The sequence below is a fragment of the Eriocheir sinensis genome, chromosome 49, assembly GCF_024679095.1.
Source record: "Eriocheir sinensis breed Jianghai 21 chromosome 49, ASM2467909v1, whole genome shotgun sequence".
NCBI lineage: Eukaryota > Metazoa > Arthropoda > Malacostraca > Decapoda > Varunidae > Eriocheir > Eriocheir sinensis.
In genome coordinates this window covers 5,044,809-5,066,879 of record NC_066557.1, presented here as the reverse complement: position 1 = coordinate 5,066,879, position 22,071 = coordinate 5,044,809, and the positions used below count along the sequence as shown (strand labels likewise).

The 22,071-nt window shown below is 43.4% G+C and overlaps 1 protein-coding gene across 3 annotated transcripts; it reads right to left on the bottom strand.

Moving 5' to 3' along the window:
• Window positions 1–3,683: 3,683 nt before the first annotated feature.
• LOC126981730 (uncharacterized protein DDB_G0271670-like) lies at window positions 3,684–20,801 on the bottom strand. Of its 3 annotated transcripts, XM_050833179.1 has the most exons (6): window positions 20,608–20,745; window positions 18,428–18,512; window positions 13,415–13,546; window positions 10,075–10,354; window positions 8,361–9,824; window positions 3,684–7,776 (listed from the first exon to the last, which is right to left on the bottom strand). In XM_050833179.1, exons 2-6 carry the CDS (start codon window positions 18,481–18,483, stop codon window positions 7,609–7,611), a joined length of 2,100 nt encoding a protein of 699 aa, XP_050689136.1. In that variant the 5' UTR covers window positions 18,484–18,512; window positions 20,608–20,745; the 3' UTR covers window positions 3,684–7,608. The 3 variants fall into 3 exon arrangements, with proteins under 3 accessions (XP_050689136.1, XP_050689138.1, XP_050689137.1); XM_050833181.1 differs by lacking the exon at window positions 13,415–13,546; XM_050833180.1 differs by lacking the exons at window positions 13,415–13,546; window positions 18,428–18,512 and having other exon boundaries at window positions 20,608–20,801.
• Window positions 20,802–22,071: the final 1,270 nt, after the last annotated feature.

Below are 22,071 nucleotides of genomic sequence, written 5' to 3'. Positions count from 1 at the left end.
GCATGAGACTGTTGATGGGTGGGTGACGGTGATAGTAAGAAGATAGTAATGACTGGGAGGTGAAGGATGGATGATGATAAAGTGAATGGTACAGTATAGTTTTGTTTATGCATATCTCTCTATCTCTCCTTTGCAGAAAACCAAGATCAAGAAGAAAACAGATTATTCCTTCTGTCTTTATTTATTTTTACATATAACAAGAAAACCCAGGGAAAGAAAAGAAACCATACCAGATAACACTTTTATTATATACTCTGATAATGTACATTTGTATATATTAATTCCCATTGTTTTGTGTATATTCTATTTTTTGTGTACTATATGTATGTTTAGGTATTGTTGACTGAGAAGGGAGGCTATACGAGTATGTATAGGGATAGGGATAGCTGTTGTGTGTGTGTGTGTGTGTGTGTGTGTGTGTGTGTGTGAGGGCATTCAGGGATCTCCTCACGAGCTTCCTGTGAGTTGTGTGTGTTGCGGGCCATCATCATCACCATCACCTTCATCATCACCACTAAGAAGACGACAAGAGTAAGTGCAAGTTGGATTGTTTAAATTTCATTTGTACTTCACCTTCAGCTCCTTAAGCCCCAGTCACGTATTCACGACAATGACTCCCGGCGCCCTCCCGACATCAGACCACGCGCTGCCAGACGTACGTAACGACCATCGTAAGTCCATCCCCTTGAGTGCCGACCATAGCCGATGTCGAAACGACGTTGTTACGACGTCGTTGAGATGACACCCGATGGCCGTAGCTTATTCACAACGGGTGACAGATATCGGGGAGGGCCCCGATTGTTTTGAAAATGTCCAAAACTGTCGGCGTGCGGCCCGACGGTGGGAGGCGTGGTCTGAGTCGGGAGAGCACCGGGAGTCAGTCGTGAATGTGTGACTCGGGCTTTAACTTCCTTCTGCTACTACTACTACCACCAATAAATATTTTTCATGTTTTTTTCATCCTTTTGATTTCCTCTTCTTACTATTACTATACTATACTATATAACATTATTTCAGTTGTTATTTTCTTTCCTCACAGGTTCAAACAGGTTGTTGCATGCTATTAGTTTACTTGAATTATTGCTGTTTTCTCTATTACAGACACCACTATCATTATTATCATAGTCAAACTCTTAATTTTATTTATATTACAGGCACTGCTATCATTATTATCATTGTTATCTTATTTTCAGGTTTATGATCATCGTTATAATTGCTCTATTGAATCTTGACATGCTTCTTTGACTATTTCTTGTTTCATTAATAAGAATGATATATTCAGTAACCTCCCAATCTTGAATGTTTAACCCCTTCACTACGGCCGGGCGAGAACAGCACCCCACCCCGTATCCAGGATAGCAGCGTCGTGAAATTTTCAAAAAACATCGCGCTACTGATACAAAATTTTTTCAATATAAGCCTAATAATATGCGAAGTTGGAGGCCTTGCATGACCTCTCGTGTCGTGTTGAAAGTTGAAGTTAATGAGATCTCTACTTGCAGTGTCTCTGTGTTGTGTCTTCAGTGACTCATACCTTTTACACCTTGATTTTTATACAGGTACTATTCATTTATTAGCAGTGAAAAAATTGTAAATGCATACACTGTAATGACTTCTAGCTTAGCATAATGAAGAAGTGTATGACAATAAATAAAATCCTGCATTCTTATACAAAGGGAATAAGAATAATAAAAATTACAACTCTATATCTCAGTCCCAAAACACACATTGTAATAGACCATATTGGCTATCAGCTTGCCTCCTCTCTACATTTGGCCCCTTGCATGTGTGTCTGTGACAATGGCAATACTTTACCCTGGACTTATTATCAGATATCAAGAGATGAGAAAAAAATTATATAAAATACAGTACCCTCTCGAGTTTTGCGCTCGCTTCGTTCCGAAGGTATAGTGCTAAACTCGAGGATCGCGAAACTCGAGGTATTGAAAACACTGAAAAAGCGCTTATCTGTTCCGGCCCGTGGAGATTTAAATTTTTTTTTTTATACATGTGGGCTATGGCGCTGGTAGACTATCCATCCGGGCCTGATGGTCGGCCCCGAGCCCGTCATGGCGCAGACAACTGTTTATAATGGTGGCATTATAGTTGGCTCATGCTGCCCCCAGGAGCTCACTTTTTTCCTCCTTTACTCCCTTGTTATCTCAAAATATGTAACTTGTAAGAAGGAAGAAAAACAGGAAGAGAGAACGGGTCGTTTTAAGCCACAGATGAAGCCTTATGACTGGCTGAGCTCTAAAAACACGCTTGTGATTCGCTGGGAGTCCGATGACGTCATCGTCGGCGCTCACTCGGTCAGCGGCCTCGCTGCCTTGGGGCAGTGTCACACTGGCCGTTTTCCTCTAACTGTTGTGGCTACTGGAAACGCCTGTACGCCCATCCAAGAGTGAGTTGTCTTTTTTTTTTTACGTGTACGCCTATAGCGCCAGTAGGCTTACTTGAGGGGCCTGGATGGTGTTTGGCCCCAGCCCGTCATGGCGCAGGCAAGTGTTTATAGTGGTGCCATCTTCTCTTGGCTCATGCTGCCCCCCAGAACTCCTTCTTGATTCACTTGGACAGTTTCCTCTAGAGTCCGGGTTGATGGGTGGTCTTCAGGACAGCATGTGGGTAGTTTTAAGCCACTCGGTGGTGACTGAAAAATCCCAGGTGGTAGCGTGGGGATTCGAACCTGCGTCGTCCACCCATGGTGAATGTAGGCCCAGCACGCTACCACTCAGCCACTGTAACCTGGTGTCACACTGGGCATTTTTCTTCCCACCGCGTTGGCGGCAGCTTGGGCAACCGGCAAATCCAACTCTTCTGAGTGTGCGTCACACACAGCCAAGGTTGGTTGCCCGTATCCACATCCACAACGTAAACAAAGCACTTGCCCTGTATCGACATGGCGTCGTCTGCTAAAGTAAGGGCTGTCGCGGCTTGTGCTGCCATTACCCAAGTTATGGACATGTTGCTGCCAGTTAAATGGAAGGAAAAAGCTGTTGTGGGTGTGGCGTGCCTGTGGTTCCTCTGTGCCACTTCTCATTGTCATCATTGCGCGTGAGCAGCCAACCCACCCATCTAGACTCTGATCACATAAACACAAAGATCGAGTAACAACAAAGACACACACACACACACGCACACACCAGACTCATCATGAACCATGACAGATGTTTCTCACAAACGAAAATAAATGGCCATTTTTCTAGTGTATTAGAACTTATTTGGTGAGTGGTTCATACAAACCAAACATACCCAATGGCAAGAAGAGAGCAGTGTTAAAAACGACTGCTCTCCTTGCCAAGAGCTAGGTTTGGTTCATGTGAGCCACTCACCAAATACGTTCTAATACACTCAAGAAATGGTGAAGTCGTTTCTGTTTGTCAGAAACATATGCAGTGGTTCGTAAGGAGTCTGGTGTATGTGTGTGTGTGTGTGTGTGTGTGTTGTTATTCAATCCATGTGTTTATGTGGTTGAGTCAAGATGGGTGGGTTGGCCGCACAAGCGCAGTGGTGACAATGAGAACTGGCATGGAGGAACCACAGGCATGCCACACCCACAACTGTTTCTTCCTTATATTTAACTGCAGCAACAAGTCCACAACTTGGGTAATGGCAGTACAAGCTGCGACAGCCCTTACTTTGCAATGTTGATACAGGGCAAGTGCTTTGTTTATGTTGTGGATATGGATACAGGCAACCGACCTTGGCCGTGTGTGATGCACACCAGGAAAAGTTGAAGTTGCCGGTTGCCCTAGCTGGCGCCAACGCAGTTTGAAGGAAAAGCCCTGTGTGACACCAGCTTACGGATAACTGTGAACTCGCTCCCGGTTGGGCGTATGGGTGTTGCCCGTAGCCCCAATGGTTAGACGAAAATGGCCATTGTGACACTGCCTTAAGGTAGTGAAGCCGCTGATAGGGTGAGCGTCGGCGATGACGTCATCGTACTCCCAGCGAATCACAAGCGTGTATTCAGAACTGTCAGCCAATCGTAAGGCAGCCACCTTCAACTGCGGCTTCAAAACGACCCGTTCTCTCTCTCTCTCTTGCCATAGCCACAATGTTTGGAGGAAAACGTCCAGTGTGATATTACCTTTAAAGGTAGTGTGTGTGACACTGAGGGTAAGTAGACGTGACCCGTATGTGTCAAAGCAGCGCGAAACTCGGGGTGATAATGCGCGAAAGTCGGGATGGTAAGAATTTAGAACTAACCGCGGAACTCGGATAGTGCGAAACTCAAGATGGTACTGTAATCTTTGATCTTCATCTTATATTTAGTATGGTGCATGGGAGAAACAAGTGCTGGTAACTCAAAGCAGTGCCTCTTGCTCTCACCCTGCTGTGTGTCGACCAATCTCCCTCCACCATTATCCCCCTCTCTCTCCTCTCCTATGAATCACTAACTCAAACTCAATTCAGTTTTTTGGTCACATCAACATCCTCTATTACCTTATCTTCACTATCAGTCATTATTGGATACATGAGATACAGTCACCTCTCGATTAACAAGAGTTTAAATAACGCATTTTTAATTTAACATGAATTAATATTTAAGGAGAAACGTTTATCTAACACGATATGTTCGATTTAACACGAGTTGCATCGATGACGTCATCAAGCGTGATGTCATCAATGAAACATTATTAATACATTAGTAGGTCACGGAAACAATAAAAACACACACTCCCACTCTACTCAAATTTGCTCCTCACCCGCGCCGGCCACCGCCTCTCCCCACCCTGCGCCCCCGCCACCAGCCGCTCCCCCCACCTCCACCACCCCGCCTCACCTGCCTCCCTCCTCTTTCCCCGACCACCCATGCTATTGGTGACAAAGACAACTCCCCCAAGCTAAAGTTTTCTAAAGAAAGAATTGCTACACCACACTTGCAAGTCACTGACACAACAAAAACACGTCCCTACACTCACCATCACCACCCTGTTGATGCGTCACCGGTCGCCACCACCATCCGCCGAACCCCCACCCTGCCCTCCCTCCTCCCTCCCCACCCTGTCCTTCCACCTCACAGGAGGTGGAAGGACGGGGTGAGGAGAGAGGAGGGAGAGCGGGGCGAGGACCCGGCAGACGACGACGATGACCAGCGACGCATCAACAAAGCGATGCTAGTGAGTGCGAGGATGCGTCTTTGTTGTGTCAGCGACTCACAAATGCAATGCAGCAATTCTTTCTTTAGAAAACTCCAACTGAAAGGAGTCATCCTTGTCACCAACAGCATGGGCAGTCAAAGGAAGAGGAAGGAGGCAAGCGAGGCGGAGTGGCGGAGGTGAAGGGAGCGCGGGGCGAGGAGGGACGGTGGCCGATGCAGGTGAAGAACAAATTTAAACAAAATGAGAACGTGTGCCCTTGCTGTTTCCGTGACCCACTAATGTATTAATAATGTTTTTTTAAGGTTAGAGTAACAAAATCCCCAAAATAGGCAGACTTTCCCAGCGTCCAGGAACGTAACCCCCCCTATTACCATTGTCTCCTATGGGGAAATTATGTTTAAATAACGCGGCATCTCCAGGAACGTAACCCTCGCGTTAATCGAGAGGTGACTGTATATGGTGATGACCTATGCCAAAAATTTACATGCAAAACTAATGATTTCATTGTAAAAAATAATGCAAATTTATAGCAAACAAATCAAAACTCACCAGAAGTAAAAGCTCTGTCCTCACATAACATAGAAATGAGGAAAAAATATGCACTTGTGCCCTCACATGACAACAAGGACGGTGGACTCTGCAGCTGCTGCTGCCAAAAGATTGCTATCATTGGTGGCGGCAAGGTCCATTCCCCTCATTATTATGTGAGGGCCCAGTGCATATTTTTCCTCATTTGTACATATTATGAGGACATGAGGATGAAACTTTTATTTCTGGTGAGTTCTGATTTTTTTGCTACCAATTTTTCATTTTTTTGTTAAGCAGAAATTACTAGTCTGATACACACATGAAGTCAGTTTGGGTGGGGCTCGCTAGGAGCTACAGCACTGCCAAATCTAGCCTTCGGGGTAAGAACAACCATTGGAGTAGCTACCATCAAGCATGGAGGCGAGGAAGTGACATTGTGTCTTGATTGCTGACACGTTGGAAATAAAAAGTCACGTGTTATTGAGTTCATACAATTCTTTGCCATTATTTTAAAAAGCAACTTATGCATAGCACTATATAGACTTATAGGTGCTGTGCACCAGAGTAACTGTTCACACATTGCAACGGGGCTCTGGAGCCACTGTGCTCCCCCGTTGATACTGAAAGACCGTCTTTTTGCCTAAATGCCATCCTTTTATGGCATGCTGGGGTGTGGCAATAAACGGAACAAGTTTCCCGATAAGTCATTCTACAGACTACCAGCTGTGGAAAAGATACGGGGATTGAAAGGAGAGAAAATAACATGAGAACGCTGAAGGCAGTGGCTGGCAGCCTGTCGACAGGTTGCCAGCCACTGTCCTCAGCATTCTTGTGTTATTTTTTCTCCTTTCAATCCCCCTATCTTTTCCACAGCTGGTAATCTGTAGAATGACTTATCGGGGAACTTGTTCTGCTTATTTCCACACCCAGGCATGCCACAAAAGGAAGAGGAAGCAGTACAAAGTGGAACAGATCAAAAGAAGGAGTAATTTGTTTTGTTGGTCCTCTGGAGCTCAGCCCGAGCTTGAACTTGACGAGATGTGCACGGCACCTGTTTAACCCTTAAACTGCTAAACGCTCGCAGCGAGTGGTAGCGTCACTTGCTGGTATTGCTAAATGCTCGCTGCAAGCTCCAGCCAGTTGCACTCAAATTTCCCGTGTATGAGAGTGTTCCAACAATATTTCTCATCCCACAGCATTGCCAATTCAGTGGGGTTTCCACTAAATTTGGTGGAAAATCGTATCAGCCTAGCGCGTAAAATCTACGTACGAGTAACTGGTGGATGTTGTTGTCCAATATAGCGGCATTTTTGCATAGCTTGACCTAGCACCTGACTGATTTTTTGACCAAATAGTTGTAAATTTTGAAGTTAGCAATACTACCCTGCCAGCACCCCATCAAGAGATCTACGCTGACTATGCAGTTGCTCCAATATGGCCGACCGTCGCGCACGCACAGATGTAAGTGTTCACAGACAACATCCCCTGAACATGCCTGTACGTTCGCAAGAGAGGCATACATAACCGAATCTTATAGATCTGAGCCTCCTCTTTCCAATGGTGTTTTTGTTTTTTTGCTGTGAGTAATAGTTTTTGAGATACAGAGGTTAAAAGAGACCCCCCTCCCCCCATTGGGCTGCCAGAGTGCGCCTGGGGGGATAGTCGCCTCCCTCGCCCTGTGCAATGAAAGGGTTAATGTAAACAGAATATTAAATACACCATGTCAAATAATAAATAGCTGACATATGAGATGAAATGATGTATTGAGGGTGATGCGGCAGTGCTGTGGAGCAGCTTGAGCCCCACCCAAACTGACTTAAGTACAGACAAGGCCATTTCAAAATATAAGACCTGTTTCCCCTACTACAGTGTAGTATAATAAAATTTAAACTAAAAGTAAAGCTTGATAAGCTCACAGCCTCTTTGTTTTCAGTAACATTATCATCATTACTATCAGCATCAGACAGGGATGAACTCATGGAGGAGCTTGTGGTGGTGCTGGTGAGGGGGGTGGGTACTGGGTAGGGAGGGGGGGTTTAGGAGCTGCCTGGAGCTCTATTAGGCACTCCAAGAGGTTGTAGTTGTTCTTCTGGATCAATGACAGGTTGTCCTCCACAGTGCCCCCAAAGTACTGTTTGAACACCTGAAAGTAAATAGCAGATTGAGGATAGGAATGGGATGGAGTGCTTTTGGTAAACATAATAATGTCAACCTGTCACTCTCCCTGAAGAGAAAATGTACAATTAATTCCAGTTATGGTTGAGCAACTTGGCCCCTTACAAAATATTTAAGAGAAAGCCAAGAAGCTAACAAAGGGGAAGGGAGAGAAAAATGCTGGGTACGAAGCAAGCATCATGGATAAGCAAACTGACAAAGGATGAAGATATTTTAGTAACTACAAGAAATGGCCTTAGGCAAGTCATGTCATGTGCAATACTCATACCAGATGAACAACCAAATAGAGTGGTAACCTAGATTTTGTAGAAGTTAGGGCAGACAGAGGTCCAGGTGGAGAGATGAAATTAGAGCATTTGCCATAGCAGCATGAGTACACCAACATCAGACAGAGAAGTGGAAAATGTTTGGAAAGGCCTCTGTCCAGCAGTAGACCAGTAATGGCTGCAGATCATGATGATACATTAATATTCATTTGTAAACTTCAAAAGTAAAATTAAGGTGCAGAATTGGGTAGGATACAATTCCAAAGCTGCTCTGCTGCCGACTCACCTCCCCAATAGTTTGAATGCAGTCCATCCCTTCCTGTGTGAGGACACTGCTGCTGGTGCTGCTGCTGCTGCAAGATGAGGACACAACACTGTCCTCCAGCCTTGATGCAACTTTTCTTGCAACTTTTCTTGGTAGTGGTCTCTTAGTTTCTTGCACTTGTTGGCCACTTAACTCCCCCTCACTCTGGGGTTCGGAGGTGCTGCTGCTGACTTCATTTTCCATAGTTTCCCATGGGTATCTAGTGCTCTGATTTGGTGAAGTCATCTCTTTGTGGTTTTGTCTCTGCCTCCTCTGCAAACTCCATCCACTTGTTGTTTGGTCTTTCCTTATTGTTCTCGGTTTAGGGTTGAGTTGCCTCTTGTCCTGCAGCCTGTCAGGTTGTGGTTCATGTCTTCTGATCTGCTTTCGACTTGCTGGAGGGTCTCTCTCCTTGAATGCCTCCTGTACTGACCTCTTGATTGCACCTGATGACTGCTTGTTGGATATCACAGTCTTGTTTAGCAGAGACTCTGGCACACAGGTGCTAGAGCCAGAGCTTGAAAGTAAGTGTGAGGTGTAATCACTCTCTAGCTTGGAGGAGAAGCTACTGGAGGAGTCTGTGCCACCTTGTTGGCCTGTAGGAAGACAAGATGTGTTTTGTATGTCAGATGGACTGTCACATGACTCATTAAAAATGGTGAGGTGTGAGGCTGCATCATAGTACACACTCTGGTCTGAGTCTGACGTGGACATGAGGGTGACGTCCTTCTGCCATCCAGCATTCAATGCCTCAGGCCACACATAATTGTCAGGTTCACAGTGACCACCTGAACCATGGACTGCAGAAGCAATGGGTGTCTGAAAGGTTACTTTTCTTTGATGAAAGGCACTAGCCTTGTTTCTCGTGTGTTGTAGATGAGTAGTAGCACCATGAATAGGCTTGACAGTTCCTGCCTTAATACCTTGTTGTCTATGAGCCAGTGTGTGAATGGACTTGGACTGTTTAGTAGGCTTTGCAGGTTGATGTACATCTCTTATCACAAAGGATGCAACCAAGCTCTGTGACTCAAATGAAAGCTCTTGAGTCATGCTTTGGGCAGGCTTTTTCTTGTGAAAGCTGTTGGTGCCACTACTGCTGGGAGGTTTAGCAGGCTGGTGTACAGCTCTCGCTGCAATGGGTGCAAGGAAGTCTGGTGACATAAATGAAGCCTCCTGCATGGGAATGTTGCTACTGGTGCCTGGGTCAGGATTTCTGTTGGTGCCTGCATTGGTGTGAAGGCTACTAGTACTGGTGCTGGTGCTGCTGCTACTGCTACTGCTGGTGCTGCTACTGCTACTGCTGGTGCTGCTACTGCTGGTGCTGCTACTGCTACTGGACTGAATATGAAGCACCTCTTTTATAATTTGCACTTTATCTGCGGCCTGCGGTGGCTGTTGACTATGGGAGCTCTGTGATAAGCTCAACTTGGATGTGATGCATCTCCTCTGAAAGATAGGGTGAAAAGTTTACTTTTAGACAGTAGGTAATGAGTACTGACTAATGATTAGTGGAATTTTAATTCTGATGTGATTAATACAAGGAAGAGGAGGACTTATGATGACATAGTACTGAATGAACTATGAATCCTGGGACCAAACAGAGGGGGTGTATTTTCCGCTGACTTTTGTGTCATGGGGGGATCTCCCGAGAAAAACTTTTGCGATTAAATGGGGTTAATAATGGAAGTTCTGTTACCTTTCTTGCTTTCTTCCTTGGTGGCCGCTGCTGACTTGCTGCTAAAAATTCCTCAACCTCAGAACATGATGATATGTCACTGGCCTGAACAGAGGAGTGTGTAACTTTTGGAAGGTGGGGATGGGCGGTGTTTTGTGGCTCAGTGGGTGGGATGATGTCCTCTGACTGGATGGAGGGGACAGGTTGAACGTCACTTTGTATAAGGGAGGAAAATATGGAGGAGGAAGGGCTGGTCTGTCTTGGTATATCACTGGTGATCTGGGGCATGCTGGGTGGTGTTCTGAAACATACAGATATGAAGCATTAAAAAAGAAATTCAATGGTTATATAATGGGGGAGAGTAGGCATACAGCATATTACTGGTCACTGGAATGTATGATATTGGTGTATGCCTACTGGCTTTTTGTCATAACTTGAGTAACTGCTTACCAGCATAGTCATATCCCATATGCAAATATAATTTGTTAACTACTTTAATCAATGAATAAATGAAAGTGATTTTCTGGAGACTGTGTCATACTGATATGTGGCCAACTAACTTGGAAAATACAGTAATACCTCAGTTTACAAGCGCCTTAGTTTACGAGCGTTTTGATTTACGAGCAAAATTTTTTCACTAAAGATGCCTTGGTTTATGAGTGGCGAGTTGGTGTACGAGCATACTGTTCATACATGCTTCCCCTCAGTTGCCTGTGGAACTCAAGGTGTAAGTAGTCCTCATGCTACAGTAAGTAGTCACCACTCTACCAGTTTATAGAGTTATTTATCCATGTCAATAATATTAGTAAGACTTGGTTAAGTAATGAGTTGGAATTTCAAAGATCTTGCTGTGGGTAGAGCAACTGTTTTTTACGCAGTTCCTGAACTTCCTACCAAGCTTACTGCTAACTGCTAACTGTCCCCCAACAACAGCCCTCTCACAGTGTACCTGCAGCAGCTCCTATAGGCGATCGTTTACTGGAAACAGCAGTCATAGTTGAATGAAACATTCACAAAAGGTAAGAAGACGCAGTAGAGGTGACACTGGCCACTCATATAACTAACGCGTCCTTTTTTAGAACAAAGCGGACGTTCCCGGATGTTGGCGAGCGGTTCCACCACTTCCTTTTCCACGCTGCAACAATATATTCCGTCCAGTAAAGGTAAGGGATTATCGTTTTAAGGGGGGAGGTCCAGGGAGGGCGCGGCCCCCCTTGGTTAGCAGGGGGTCGAGGGGGGTGAAGCCCCCCCGTTAGCTGTCAGGTTATGTAAAGTTCAGTTGGAGTACTTTAAATATGCTCCCCCACCTAAAAAACCCGATTTCCCACGGGTCCCCCAAGATTGTTAGGGGAAGGAGATTAGGCCTTTTTCTTTACCTTTAAGTACTTGCACCTTCATATTATGGTTAAGGGACATGTATTCCATCCCTTAACTATAATATGGAGGTGTAATATTGTATTTTGGAGGCACGGAGTGATTCTCCACAATTACCGTACTGGTCACTCTTCAATTATAAAGACCCTTTCGTTCACAGTGTCCAGCTGACAGGACATTCCCCCTGGATAATGGCTTAGTGCGGCTTGGTCTTGGTCTCAGCTTGGGTGCATGGCTCATCTTTGCAAAACTTGCCAACACCACCGCAGACACCATTACAAAGGCAATCCCACGTCTGCTAATGGACCAACAACAATGCTGCATGATTAATGACTCTATTGTATGCAGGTGTGGCACAAGTATTTCAAATCTTACAACGGTCAGATATCAGTATTTTTTCAATGATTTTTCTTGGATTTATTTTTCAATCTTCAGCCAAATTTTTGCTAGATACTTAGGGTTTTTGGATAGTTGTGATTTTATTGTACTCATTATTGGCCTGGTTGTAAGTGCAAGCGGTCATAAGTCGCACACAGTAAACCCTTGCTTTTACAGACACAGATATAATGAATTATGGCTTTAGCAAACTTTTTGCCTTTCCAGTATGTGTGGGGGTTTACCAAACAAGTGCAGTAATTGTGGGGTTATGTTTGATGGTGGGCTGGTCGAGCATGTACACGCACATCGGTCAGCGTATCATAGTGTTCAATGTGTAATTATTGTTTTAATTTCTGTGTATGGGTGCAATATTTGTGATGACTCCATGAACGTAACTACACAAACTTTCATTTAATATAGTGAACAAGCTTTGTTATTTATGCAAATGGTCAGAAAAAGCAAACTTTCAGCTTGTAATGAACAAAGTTTGTTATATACAAAAAGTTTGGATTCCTCAGATACAACAGATTTTCGATATAATGTCAGCTCCTTCCCCCCAATTGGTTCGTTAAACTGAGGGTTTACTACATGTCGCAACTTAAGGACCTGTAGATACACTGAAGTAGCCCAAGACAATGAATGTGTCATGCTGGCACAAGTCTTTGCTTTTTAAACTACCCTCCTGCGGATTCTATCCCTCTCTCCGTACCTTTATCTCCAGTTTCCTTTCCGGCCATTCTATCTCTGCTGTGGTAGACAGTCACTGTTCTTCCCCTAAACCTATCAACAGTGGTGTCCTGCAGGGCTTTGTCCTGTCTCCCACTTCTGATATTCATCAATGATCTTCTTTCCACAACAAACTGTCCTATCCACTCGTATGCCGACGACTCTACTTTGCATTATTCAACTTCTTTCAACAGAAGACCCTCCCAACAGGAATTACAAGACTCCAGACTGGAGGCTGCAGAACCCTTAACCTCAGACCTTGATATCATTTCTGATCGTGGAAGAAGGAACCTGGTGTCCTTCAACGCCTCAAAAACTCAGTCTCCACCTACCAACTCAACTAAATCTTCCAAACACCTATCCGCTATTCTTCGGCAACACTCAGCTGTCACCTTCTTCTACACTAAACATCCTTAGTTTATAATTAACTCAAAATCTTAACTGGAAACTTCACATCTCTTACTAAATCAGCTTCTTTGAGACTGGGCATTCTGTATCGTCTCTGCCAGTTCTTTTCCCCTACACAGTTGCTATCCATATACAGGAGCCTTGTCCACCCTCGTATGGAGCATGCATCTCACGTGTGGGGGTGCTCCACACACACAGCTCTCTTGGACAGAGTAGAGTTTAAGGCTCACCCAGGTAGGCCTAACCCCACCACATAAAAAAGCACATTAAAAAAAAAAAAAAAAAAAAAAAAAGCCAGTCAAGCCACATAAAGGTGTGGTTAATAAGAAGACCACCTCATGAAGGCAGGGTAGGTATTAGCTGCTGCTAGTTCCCAAAATATTGATATGTACAAAGTGTAGGAGTCAACCTATAGCCTAAATGGTTAGGGTACTGCCACTGTGATACACCCTCAAACGTGCTCAAATCTCAGTACCTTAAACGCTCTCTTTGCTTCATCCTTTTTAAATTTCTCCTTTTTCTCTTGCTGGGGCCAGACCTTATCGAGGTGTTCACCACTTCATAGACTACGGGGTCTGCTGATGGAGGCAGGATTCCCAGCAGTGCTCTGAGGGTATTACTCTTGTCTTATTATTACTATTATTACATACGATTATTATTATTATTATTATTATACTATTATGGCAAATACGTGCACCATGGTGCCATGCTGCTCTAGCCATGTCAACCAATTAATGTAACTTCATCTAAATTGTAAACAAATCCTCATTTAAATGATAAAAGCACCATTGAATGCAAACCCCAGTAAGGCCCCCATATACTATCAGTCATGATTGAATTATTTCCATCGTGTGTGGGGCATGACTGAAGGATTGTGCAAATGAGTGAGCAAAATCTGACAACATTGGATTTTTTTAGCTCAACCATGATAAAGATTGTGCGATATAGTCATCTGTCATCATCAGCAGCCATGGTGAGTGCAAGGGAGAGCTAGAAGTTTTGATGTGAGTTCATTGAACTATATAGATGTATGCCTGGGCTTTGGAAGGTGAAAAAAAAGATACTTGAAAGGGAACTGTAAAAAAAAAAAAAAAAAAAAAACAAACGAAGGAAATAACTATTTCTAATTCTTTCAGTAAGTTTTAGTGGGTAAAAATGTTTTGTTTTCTATGCCATAGCTTCTTCCATAACTTTTCTTCTTCCTTTGTTCACAGCCCTTATGGGCAAGGATGCTGGCAATGCAAGCAGCTGTCTAGTTCATGTTTACATACTTGATGAATCTGAAGACAACTGAAGATTACACAATCTCAGTACTATAGTCAGTTCACCCAAGTCTGAAGTGTGCATTATCATGTGCTGGCAACCTGCTGTCTCTTGGTGTGTCTGATTTCATGGATAATGTATGATAACGGTCGTCAGTTTCAATAATATGCAAGTAACAGAGCTGGGCACTTTCGATCATCAGTCCGATCGTCCGATCTGATTAGAACAACAATTGGCGATTGGAATGCAAAGATTGGATCATCTTTGTAAAAGGTAATCGGACTGTGAAGATCGGAACTTCATAAACTAACTTCCGATCATCAATCACATAAAAAAATGTAGTCAACGTTATCATGGCAACACCTGACTGCAGACATTTTGAAAACCTCACGACTCGCTTCTTACAATTATTTTTATACACATTGCTAAATAGTTACTTCAGTGAGCGTCTTTATTTATAATATTAAACGATAATTATTGATCGTTAATTTATTCAATCCTGGTAAGGTATCGTGAATGCAATGGGCAGGTGCAAAGTCGCTTTATTTGCTTGGTGGGACGTGTCACACATCGCCATGACAGTGTGGTGTGGGCTGCAGTGGAGGACTTTCTGCTCACTCCAGTAACCGAGTCGCCTGCCTCAGTTGCCAGTTATGCATTTTCTGCTGCAGTGTTACCACCCTTTAATGGCGGCAGCAGCAGTTCCTTTTCGGGAAACTGACAGGACCTAATCTAAAAGGGGGGGCTTTAACCCCCCCACCTTCCTAAAAGGGGGGGAGCTTTGCCTCCCCTCGACCCCCCCTCCAACTCGTCGGGCTCCCCCCCGCAACAAGAGGAGGAGGAGGAGGAGGAAGGAGGTCTTGCGAGACAGTGCAACATGCTGCCCAGACCACGGCACCAAACTTACGCCCCATACTCCTCCCATCCAAGAACTTATCTAACTTCTTCTTGAATGCATCTATCGTGCTGGCGCTCTCCACATGATTGATAAGTCTATTGCACTCATCCACCACTCCGTTGCCTATGTCTTTGTTGAACCTGAACTTATCCAACTTAAACCCATTACTACGTGTCCTACCCGGCTCACTTATAATCAAAAATGTATTGCTTATGTTCTTCTTGTAACTCCCTTATTTATGGACCAATTTCTTTTATTCAAAAAGCTATTTCATCAGGAAGGATAGGAGATGAATGATCACTATCGTTTGTTTTTATACAATAGTAAAAAATATTTCCTAAATATCGATGATAAAATATTTAAAAACTGACAAATATTGGTAAAAAATCTAAATAACTTCAAATAATAGTTAGAATACCAAACATAATTCCTTTTTCATGCTTTCATAAACTGAATAAAAAGGGTAGACTTAAATAAATGCCTTAAATAAGAAGTTAAGATAACTTTTTTTCTTTACCATGTCCTATATACCAAAAGAAAGAGGAAAAATAAAGATATTTATTAGCAAATAATTAAGTTATTACTTATTTGAAATTATTACTTAAAGAATGCCTAAAATAGTAGTTTCTTGTAAGTATTATTTAAAAAAAAAAAAAGATAACAATATATTATAAGTTTTAATGATCGGAATGAAGTGATCAGAACAGTAGTACTTGAAACATGATCGGATGATCGGAATCGGATCAGTTGCCCAAAAGTGATCGGATGATTGGGGATCGCAACAGCAAAAAAGTGATCGGTGCCCACCACTGGCAAGTAACAATAACAAGTACTGTCAATTATAGTCGATTTTAGTTAAAAATCATTAGTACTGTTGCAGACAGCTGTTTTGTTTAATATAAAGCTTGCCAATTTTCTCAGTGGCAGATAGTGCCAAGGATGTGCAATAATCATAATCATCGATCTTGTAAATTAACAAAACAGCTTTCTGCAACAGCACTAATGATTTTTAACTCAAAATTGCTATAATTGATGGTATTTATTGTTATAGCCTGCATAACATTGATAATGACGACTAGTTCCTATGTGCTGGCTATCATACATCATCCATGAAATCGGACACATTGTGTGACAGCAGGTTGTTAGCACATGATAATACACACCTCAAACTTGGCTGAACTGACTATATTGCATGGCCTAAACCAATGATTTGTCAATGGGGTTTAGAGTTGTCAGCCAGTGAGTGTCACCACCGATCATGTCTGTGGGCCCATGAAGCTTGAACTCTATTGGACAGAGTGGAGTCTAAGGCTCTCTGTCTCATCAGCTCTCATCCTCTTACTGATAGTCTTCTACCTCTTAAATTCCGTCGCAATGTTGCCTCTCTATCTTCTATCGATATTTTCACGCTGACTGCTCTTTTGAGCAGTCGCCTCGCCTCACACGATTTTCTAATCAAGCTCATCCCTATACTGTTCAAACCCCTTATGCAAGAGTTAACCAGCATCTTCACTCTTTCATCCCTCACGCTGGTAAACTCTGGAACAATCTTCTTTCATCTGTATCTCCTCCCGAAATTGACCTCTTTTTGGCCACTCCTCAGTACTCTATTCAGGAGCAGTAAGTAGCGGGCTTTTTTTTTTTCATAATTTTTTTTCATGCCCTTGAACTGTCTTCTTTTCTGGGGGAAGAAAAAAAAAAAAAAAAAATGTAAATTCCCTGTGTTTTTCTGGGACTTGTAACAATTACATTTCAATACTATCAGTGATACTATTGCTGATAAAAATGTAGTTGATCATTCTTGTTTTATTTATTTATTGGTAAACAAGGGAAAATAAATGACCGTTGCAAGGTTGTCATTAAAAATCTTTTTTGCACGAAAGCCCTGCAAAATCAATCAGAATTGGACTTTTAAACAATTATATTTATAATAAAATATTTGTTAAGTATCTGCTTAGGGTATATCAGTCTTGCTTTCGATGAAATTTCCACAAAAAAAACCAGTAGGGCGTCAATTGCTACCCCCCCCCCCAGGTGTTTATGTCTCCATAAGGTTCCTGGACTTCCACTTCTAGAATGTTACTTTCTGTGCTCAACTGACTGCTGGTTGTTGTGTGGGGTGAACCAAGACCTTGGGTGGACACCTGCCACTACCAGGAGGGTGGGCAGGTCAAAGGTGAGGACATTTAAGGTTAGAGATTGAGGGCAGAGTGTAACACTTGAGGCGGAAGCCATTATCCCCCTTGATCAAACAATGGTTCTGTCGATATGCTCGACGCCCTAATGTTTCTGATGAATTTCGTCGAAGGCGAGACTAATACACCCAGAACAGGTACTCAGCAAATAGTGTAATATAAATATTTTTTTTTTTAAATCCAGTTCTGCTTGATTTTGCAGGACTCTCATGCAAGAAAGATTTTTAATACGGAGAACCTTGCAACGGTCATATATTTTCTCTCGATTACCAATAAGTGAAACAACGAGAAAGATCAACTACATTTTTATCAACAATAGTTGTGTTGAAGTGTTTTTGTCCCCAAGAAACACAGGTAATTAATGATAATTGAAAGAATAGTTCAAGCTTCGTAGGCACACAGACATGATCAGTGGTGACACCTGATAAGGATGAATATACCCCATTACAACTGTGCAATCATTAACCTCTTCAGTACCATGACGCAGTATATATCATCATCATCTCTCTCAACCATATCCTAAGCTGTATGCTGCGTATCCATCATGGGGATTATTTCTATCTATTCTGTAAAAAAAAGTGGAGGTTATGTTTGATGTTTTTGTGCTGGTGCTTGTATTGAAGGGGTTAAGAGGGGCAGTAGCTTAGTGGTCAGCATGTGGGTGTGGTCCTGGAGGTCCCAGGTCCAAGTCCCGGCAGCAGCTACAAGCTGACAATTTTCAGTCATTGTCGAGTGGCTTAAAACTACTTACATGCTGTCCTGAAGACCACCTATCAAACTGGACCCCAACGAAACTACAAGTGGAGTAAAAATGAATTCTAAGGGGCAGCATGAGCCAAACAAAATGATGGCACCACTATAAACACTTGCCTGCACCATGATCGGGTTGGGGCCAACCAGCAGGCCTCATCAAGATAGCCTACTGGTGCAACAGGCTGAACGTAAAAAAAAAAAAAAATAAATAAATAAATAAATGTATGGCCAGCAATACACCCAGTCTTAAATTTTTATTATTAAAGTTATCATTGTTAGTAGTTGTGTAGTTCTTATTGTTTCTATACATTACTTTTCAGTGATGATGGTGATTCTACTGCTACTATTACTACTTGTTAATATTAATGAATATACTCACCCAAGGGGCTTTACTGGCTTTCCAGAGTTTATTGTTCTGTTTTCCTGCCTCTCCATGGTCTCCTTCCCTGGCACCAACACTAGAGCTTCAAATTAAAAGAATAATGACAAAAATTGTAAACATATGAGGGACACTATTTGTTAGCAGAGATTTCTAGTCACAGAGTGTAACAGGACATTATTTTATTTAAATATTACAGTAAAACCTCTTTAATGCAGCACCATTGGGCAAGAGCCATTACTGACCACCCTCAACACACACACACAAAGGTCACTACTTGTGTAAGAAAGGTGATGACTCCTCAGGAATTTTCTTCCATGTATAGGGTGAAATCTCCACCCCTAAGATGTTGATTACACAAGAATTACTCTTGGTTCACTCCAGTGGCTGACATTATTGTTTTTGATGAATTTTGAAGTCCCATTCATCACTGATAACTATTTGTCACAAAACTCATCTAAGATTTGAATAATGTTTTAGCAGTAATATGCTGTATCTTTGCTTTTTTCTTCTGTGCTGCCTGTAATGCTGGTGCGCTTTCATGAGGGACCTGGTGGATGGCCCCAGCCCATTTGTGGCACAGAATTTTATTCATAGTGGCTGCCATGATAGATACCTATTGCTTGACCCATGCTGCCTCCCGTCCCAAAACTTTGAGTAAAGTTTCCTAAACATATTGTCTTTCAATCCACCAGATTCGAACAGTGACACTGGCGTGTCACATGGGGTGCGCTTATTTGGTGCTTTGTGGGCGCATCAAGCTGTGACAAGCATGTGCCTCTCATATTGCCTCCACGAGAATAATGACCTTTCTAAGGTCTCACATACTGTTGCACTTCTCTAGTTTTACCGGCGCATCATACATGTGGGGTGTTGACCCCCCTGGTTAGCAGTGGGAGTCAAGAGGGGTGAAGCCCCCCCGTTAGAGGTTAGGTTACGTAAAGTTCGGTTATAGTAAAGTAAATGTGCTCCCCCCCCCCCCCCCCCAAAAAAAAAAGGCACATCATATATGTGGGGGGGGGGGCAGGGGGGGCACAGCCCCCCTGGTTAGCAGGGGGGGTCGAGGTTAGGTTATGTAAAGTTCGGTTACAGTAGTTTAAATATGGTCCCCTCACCAAAAAAATTAAACAATTTTACGGCGCATCATACATGTTGGGGAACCAGGGGGGGGCAAAGCCTCCCTTCACCCCCCTGTTAGCTGTTAGGTTATAAAGTTTGGGAATTTCCTTACTTTTGAGACTAGGGTAGGTAATTGCGGAGATTCACTACGTGCCTCCAAAATACGATATTACGCCTCCATATTATACTTAAGGGACGAAATACATGTCCCTTAACCATAATATGAAGGCAGAAAACTTAAAAGTAAAGAAAAAGTGGTAAAGGTAGTGAAAAGGCATATTATACATACACGCACTGTTTTGGTGTTGGCGGCGGTGGCAGTGTTGCCAACGATCTGGTTGGCGATGGTACGTTTAGTTAGCGATTAGCCCACGCATGTGAGACCAGGTCCACTACGCGTGGTTATTTATTTATTTTTTTAGAACACGCACCTTTACCCAAAGGATTTTGTGGAGGTGTGAGCCGGGTATAGTATTAGGTAAAGGTGCGTGTCCTAAAAAAAAAATAACCACGCGTGGTGGACCTGGTCTCACATGCGTGGGCTAATCGCTTACTACATCGCTAAGATCACACTGCCTGTATTTAGGGTATTTCCTTAATTTAAGGATTTTTCTTGGGAAATTTTGGAAGCCCATTTTTCAGTGATTTTGCCTTCCCCCCCAAAATCCCGGTTCGCCACAGGTCCCCAGGGTGGGGTGGTGGAGGGGGTAGAGCTGCTATTCCTAAGATTTACCAACAGATTTTAGACTGCGGTACAATAGGCTCATTCAGAAAACAAATACACACTCACTTGTCACCACAACACACCAACACTAACAATTGCACTTCATTCACTTCCCTCCCCTGCACACTGGGCAGTCAGGGCTCCCCCGTCCCCCCCAACAGCCAACACTAATATGCGTGTTATGCACCTATACTGGTGCCCTGCGCATTGATATCCAGACCCTTCTTTGAGACAGGTGAGAATTTCCTGGCTCGAGGATACCGTAAAGAGTGAGGCTTAACCGAAATAATACCTAAACTTTATCTTAGATACGCCAATATGCTAATAAGAACCTTACTGTACTCTGTTTTCTAAAAGGGTAGGTAAATATCCTCCATTGCTCTTGATGTCTGTGTGCTGTGCAACATATCGCCAGAAGTCCAGTTCGAGGGATTTAAAACGTACGGGAGCTGTTTGTTTACGTTTGGTGTCGGGCTGGCGCATGCGTGGCCGCTGGCGTCCTTGAAGGAGGAGGGAAGGGGCATGGAGGGGATAGGGCATAGGGGTGTGAAGGTGGGAGACGTTTACAATGGAAAAAAAACAAAAAACAAAAAAAAACAGCAACAGCACCATTATCTTTTCACTTCCAGTCCTCTCAACAAATTCATTTCACGTCCCATTTCAATCAGAAACGCGTGCAGCATTGTTGCTCTCTGTTAACTGTTATATACTTATCACATTCTAACACAGTACGTGGTTCCTAACCTTTTTTTTTTTCAGGCGACCCCAATCATGCACCTCTAGACATGACCGCGACCCCAGTAATTTAGTTTTATATGTGTTATTTTAACAGTAACACCATGTTTGATATTTTGAGGTCTTGGCGACCCCAGGAAAAGCGCTTGGCGACCCCACATGGGGGAAAGGGGATTCTAATTAATAGCATCTTCCATTTGACACAAAACCCGGAACCAGGTTCGGGGATAAACCCAGACCCATGTCCGGGTTTTCGCGCCGTAAATGGAACGCATTTAGGCAGATATGTAAACAAACATTCTTCCTCTTCTTCTTTTGACCTGTCCTCCTCCTCTCGGGCGTCTCTCTCCTGATTATTCACACACTTTTCCTTTCAATTGTGCTGTGTAGCTTAATTTTTCTTCACTGCAATATACTATCACAACTTTTCAGTTTGTTGCTGGAATAACTTACTGACATTGCTTATCCGTGCACTTATTCAAGCATTTGTGCCATTTTTTCCCAGCACTGCATCTCCATCCAACACGTACCGTGCGATGGCCCCGTTGTCCTCCTCCAGCCTCTTAGCCCACTCCTCCCTGGTGCTACTAATAACTCCCCTCTCTGCCTCTCATAGTTGCTGCATTTTACTATTGGGTGTTCCACTGATTCTTTCTCTCCTGTCCTACAGCTACAGTTCTGGTTTCCCCCTTCCCTATTCCTGCCATTTAGCTGCGGGGTTCTCGTTCTTGCTTTAAACATCAGCTTGCTCCCCCAGTCTCCTACATGCCAGTCTACTCCCTCTAGGAGAATAGGTGGTGAAGGGAATGGAGGGGGCAGTAAGTGAGGAGGAGAAGGGATGGTGAAGGGAAGGGAGGGGGAAGTGACGGAAGAGGAGAATAGGTGGTGAAGGGAATGGAGGGGGCAGTAGGTGAAGAGGAGAGTGGATGGTGAAGGGAAGGGAGGGGGAAGTGACTGAAGAGGAGAATAGATGATGAAGGGAAGGGAGGGGGCAGTGAGTGAAGATGAGAATGGATGGTGAAGGGAAGGGAGTGAAGAGGAGAATAGATGATGAAGGGAAGGGAGG

Bases quoted from the DNA above. Each gene is read 5' to 3' on its own strand.
- LOC126981730 (XM_050833179.1), bottom strand. From the start codon at position 18,483: ATGGAGAGGCAGGAAAACAGAACAATAAACTCTGGAAAGCCAGTAAAG. The intron at 10,355-13,414 runs GTACTGAGATTT...TGTATGTTTCAG, and splicing joins AAGCAAAGAGAGCGTTTAAG to AACACCACCCAGCATGCCCC. The intron at 7,777-8,360 runs GTGAGTCGGCAG...ATTTACTTTCAG, and splicing joins GCATTCAAACTATTGGGGAG to GTGTTCAAACAGTACTTTGG.